The sequence below is a fragment of the Bison bison genome, unplaced genomic scaffold (genome assembly GCF_000754665.1).
Source record: "Bison bison bison isolate TAMUID 2011002044 unplaced genomic scaffold, Bison_UMD1.0 scf7180017847994, whole genome shotgun sequence".
NCBI classification, from domain to species: Eukaryota; Metazoa; Chordata; class Mammalia; order Artiodactyla; family Bovidae; genus Bison; species Bison bison.
The window spans coordinates 3443-8644 of NW_011478567.1; the positions used below are offsets into that span (position 1 = coordinate 3443).

The 5202-nt window shown below is 42.0% G+C and overlaps 2 protein-coding genes across 2 annotated transcripts in view; both read right to left on the reverse strand.

The window, feature by feature from the left end:
* LOC104991771 (zinc finger protein 527-like) overlaps positions 1-4545 on the reverse strand; it is a 6854-nt gene extending 2309 nt beyond the window's left edge. The window contains exons 1-3 of the mRNA XM_010844371.1: positions 4115-4545; positions 1118-1244; positions 4-99 (exon numbers count right to left, since the gene is read on the reverse strand). Coding sequence (XP_010842673.1) covers positions 4-99; positions 1118-1244; positions 4115-4222 — 331 coding nt within the window. The 5' untranslated portion in view covers positions 4223-4545. The remainder of the gene's footprint in view (positions 1-3; positions 100-1117; positions 1245-4114) is intronic.
* LOC104991777 (zinc finger protein 429-like) overlaps positions 1-5202 on the reverse strand; it is a gene marked incomplete at both ends in the record, with an annotated part of 13498 nt that overhangs the window by 3437 nt on the left and 4859 nt on the right. The gene's annotated exons all lie outside the window — the stretch shown is intronic.

The following is a 5202-nucleotide window of genomic DNA, read 5'->3' on the forward strand; positions in this document are numbered from 1 at the left end:
TACCTGTGTATATGGCTGGTGGCTCCAGTCTCCTTACATCCCAGGGATTCTTCATTTGCTCCAGAAAGGTGACCAGGTCCAGCTTAGAGACCACAAGACCTGCTATCAGGAAAAGGAGTATTTGTTTTGCTAGAGATTCATCAGTTTCCAATCTAATATGTATTCAAGTGAGAAGAGAAGGCACATGTGCTAAGTCGCTCCAGTCATGGCTGACTCTTTGCCACCCTATGGACTGTAGCCTGCCAGGCTCCTCTGTCCATGGGATTCTCCAGACAAAAATACCGGAGTGGATTGCCATGCCCTCCTCCAGGAGTTCTTCCCAACCCAGGAATCGAACCCACTTCCTTTACATCTCCTGCATTGGCAGGCGGGTTCTTTACCACTAGTGCCATCTGGGAAGCCCAGAGAAGGCGTGGTAGAATGTCAATATAGCCTAGAAATAAAGTATTTGGGGACATCATTTCCTAGGCTGTATTAACATGCCCTGGTGGCTCAGCTGGTAAAGAAGCCACCTGCAATGTGGGAGACCTGTGTTTGATGCCTGGGTTGGGAAGATCCTCTGGAGAAGGGAACGGCTACCCATCCCAGTATTCTGGCCTGGAAAATTCCATAGACTATTCCGTGAGGTCGCAAAGAGTCGAACACGACTCTAATCTTGCTCATTACATTATTATATTATTAACATTCTAGAGAAGGCATGGTTGAATGTTAATATAGCCTAGAAAATTATGTCCCCAAATACTTTATCGAAAGGACTTTTATAACTGACAAATACATAAAGAAAAGATCTTGAGATTCTAGTCAAGTACTACTAAGGCCAAAGTAAGTAATAGTAGAAATCTGATTTATACAGGAGAATGGCACCCTTTTATACCACAGAACCTACAGAATTACCACTAACCTAGAAGAAGGAGACAGATTACATCAAGGAAAAGTTAGAATCATAATCAATCATCATGAAGTCTTCTTTCTCAACTCATAAATAATCCATTTTTCCCATAGAAAGCAAGGATCTGAAACTATTATAAGAAGCAGAACATTCTAGGAGACATTCTAGAAATGCAGGAACCAAAACCATGTGGGTAGATAAGGGATTCTGGAAGGCAGTTATCCTCACCCAAGGAGGCCAGGTTCCTGTAGTTCTCTAACATCACGTCCCTGTACAATTCCCGCTGACCGAGGTCCAGGCATTCCCACTCCTCTTGGGTGAAGTCTATGGCCACATCCTGGAATGTCAGCCGTCCCTGAAATACAAAGTACAGATGCCTTGTGGCCATGGGAAGACTTCCTAATGTGACCCAAGATGAAACCAACAAGAGAAATGGTTTTGATTTAGGAGAATGTCTGGTGTTACAGCAGCAGCAGCTGGTGTTACACATGAATATAATTTGTACACAGTAATATTTTCTACCACATTTTTAACCCCAAGAAAAGAGGATGAGATACGATCCATCAACCACTACAGAAATTATTCTGATTTGGAAGACAAATTATACAATAATCAGATCAACATTGGCATATTTATTTTTGAGTGCTGTACTCAGTTGACAGAGGATAAACGGTCTATCAAAAGAAACAGGAAATATTTTTTAAAAGCACTTCCTGATCCAAGTGTTCTGGAGTGGACTCAGTGTGCCACATTTTTAACAAGCTTATTTGAACTAGTAATGTTGAAAATTCTGCTCCATGAGTGACAATGTTTGAACAGCAACGAAGTAGAATAGTAAGGAAAGAATTCATATTTAACTTTGAACTTTAAGTGCTTTACAAATTTTACAGATCTGATAGGATAGTAACCTTGGCGACAACAATCATTTTAACGATCTGGTATATACTATATATCTTTCTGACAGTTTTTCAGAATCTTGAATGTATAACAGAAATAATTTAAAATCAATAATGTTGCTGTAGCATCTTTTAGCAAATATTTAACAAACATTCTTTAAACGACAGCTTAAGGGACGGGGGAGCCTGGTGGGCTGCCGTCTATGGGGTCGCACAGAGTTGGACACGACTGGAGTGACTTAGCAGCAGCAGCAGCAACTTTTACTTCAGTTTATGACTCTAGACTTTAATAAAAAACAGACAAATGCACAGAGCTAACTCTAATGAAAGTTTATAGAAATTTCTGTATTTGTAAATAATACTAAAAACAAGAAAAGTGTTAGTCACTCAGTCGTGTCCTACTCTTTGCAACCCCAGGGACTGTAGCCTGCCAGGCTCCTCTGTCTATGGGATTCTCAAGGCACGAATACTGGAGTGGGTAGCTATTCCCTGCTTCAGGGAATCTTCAAAAAAGAAAAAGAAAAAAATCAATCCAATGATGTTAACATGTTCATGCATACAGACATACACTAAAATGGGACTATATACTTATTAATTAGTAAGAGAAAAATTGTCATGTCAATAAAATCAGGATAATTTTTAACTGATTGAAAATGTACATAAATATTTGAGGATGATATTATTTTAATTTTTTAAAATAGACTAGGGTACAGACATACACAATGATAAAAAAAATAGACAGCTCTGGTTGTGAATTTTTTAATTTCCTCAAAAATCTACCATTTGCATGGAACTATATTTTAAAATTTAACACAGTTGAACATAGAATAGCACTAATATGATTCTTGTAAACATTTTGGAAAATATAGAAATGTGATGAGACTTATCTGTGATGTGAGTGTGGAGTGTACTGGAAATGATCAGACCTGGGCTTGAATGATGAAAATCCACACTCCCAAATCCCAGCATCTCTACTAAACACACATGAGTGTTGTCAACTACAAATCGGCACTTGCCAAGAGCATTGCCGGGGACTCAACAAGGGCGTTCGACATCTGCCTCTGGGGAGAATGAACCCTATGGTGCTGCAACTGTTGACTTCAATCCCCTCGAGGGAGTTCAGGGTGGACTGAGGCACTCTGCTCCAGGAAAATCTGGTGGGACAGGTCTTTAGAGAGTTAGGTATTTTCAGGAACTGCTTTCATGATCCCAATCCTTGTATCTCTTCATATCTAGAAAAGCACTAAACCACTAAATGATGACTTCAGTTCCTCACGACCGGCAGAAAACGTTTTGTAAAGTAAGTGCTTGATTGCACTGAACTCCCCCTTCACCTAAATCACAGACTGACCTTCCCCCACTGTCTCTTTGGAGCAGTTTCTGAGTTATCTGAGGTGCTGTCTCCTGGGCTGCTGTCCTCATTTTGCCCCAAATAAAACTTAATTCACATCTCTCAAATTGTGCATCTGTTTTAGCTGACAGTGTTCATTTTTCAAAGCAAAGAGCAACTAAGAAGATAGGGCATTTCCTCTTTAACTGTGATAGGCATATCCATCACTTTTTCTTTCCAAGAGCCTTGTTCAAGACACACAAAAAATGAATTTCATAGTGTGGAAATCTCACAGAAGCACCTGAACCAGTGAACATCAGAGGTCACGGGGTAAGAGTACATGGAAAAATGCATTCTCACTGCCCGGTATTTGGGCAATATTAGGAAAACCATGATCTCAATCTATCATGAAAAATGTCAGTTTTCTGCAAATCCCACCCCCTATATACCTCCCATGATCTGTAGCTTAATAGTCCATTGAACTAGTGTGTTTTTCTTCTCGGTATAGAGGATTGTCTCTGCTACTTCTGAAAAATTCTGGAGTGCTGAGTTCATTCTCTTAACAAGGGCACTTTCTTACTCCTGTTCTAGAGAGCTGAATTGCATCCACATGTGAATTCATCACGGCATTTCCCCGACTTCCTTAACATCCCAACACCAAACAACATCCCAATGGGAATCTCTGGTACCGGTGCCTCCCCGTGTTGATCGCTCACAAAGGGAATGTATTCAACATTGAAAGTCACTATTTCATGTTGAGACTTCATCATGCTCTATAGAAAGCCAGGATACAAACAATGGAGAAAAGGCTCTGGAACACGAGGGAGACGAAATCTGAAGAGCTGGTTTTCACTATTAAAAAAAAGGCGGGGGGATAAGATGATAACAAGCACTCCAGGCAGAAAAATTAGAAGCAGAGAACTAAAGGTTTGCAGATTCAGTTCAGGCATTTCAGGAGGAAAAGCAGACACAGCCCCAGACCCGGGACACGACAATTACCTGAGAAGCTGCCATTTCCTCCTCTTCTTCCTCCTGCTCTGCGTCTTCTGTGGGGATGTTACGTCTCAAACTCACATCTACATGTTGAGAAAATACCTTCAAAGGCATCCATATAGCCGTTTAAGCTGCAACTGCTGCAGTGAAAAAGAAGAAAGGGTTTTCTTGTTTCTCTCACCCTTTTCTGAGCTCTTTTCTGACTTTCTGTGTTCCTGAGCTGTAGTGGGTAATCAAGACTAACCTGATATGCTAATCACATCCCGGTGCTCCACTCTATTTGCAGATCTTCCCAGATAGTTCCTCTCCTTCCTTTTTGCATTACAGAGAGCAGGCCGCAGAACAATTCCCGAGAGACAATGGACCCTACTTCTGGGCTACCTGACCCAGCCTATGAGGGTTTTGAAGAAATGCGAGAGGAAGACCCGCATTCAGGAGCCCTGAGGGAAACCTCACATTTGGACCAACGGAGACCACAGGAAGGGAGGATTTAGGGCGGGAACTTCTAGAAGCAAAGGTCAACCTGATTCCCTGGGGAGGGGCTCTTTCTAGGTTGTGGAGGGGAGGGGAGAGGTGAGTGTTTGGTGGGAATCACCTGAGGGGCTTGGGTTCCTGCCAGGCTTTACTTGCAGAATTCTTCCCACAAATCTCCCTCGTCCTTAGTTTTTTTTACCCCCCTCTGCAGCCTGGGGACACAGGTTTTCACAAAATGATTTGCATTGTGACCACCTCTCTGCAGGTGTGGCACCTCCAACTTCAGAGACCAGGAGCCTAGAGGTGTTTCCATCAAGGCTTTCTTTGAAAATAAACCAGAGGCAGCCGGAGGCCTGGCGAGCTGCAGTCCATGGGGTCGCAAAAGGTGGGACAGGACTGAGCAGCTGAACTGAACTGAGCAGGACACGCTAGGTTAACAGTGTGTATGGGCAGAGACAAATGCCTTTGAAAATGATGCCCTAAATGCTATCTGATGACCAACCAAGGAAATAATGATCGGTGTTGTCATAAGTTACATTACACATGAATTTAGACGTGAGAACGTTGTTGTTCTACTTCCTGTGTGTGTTTTTCTAGGTTTTATGAATCAATTGCTACAG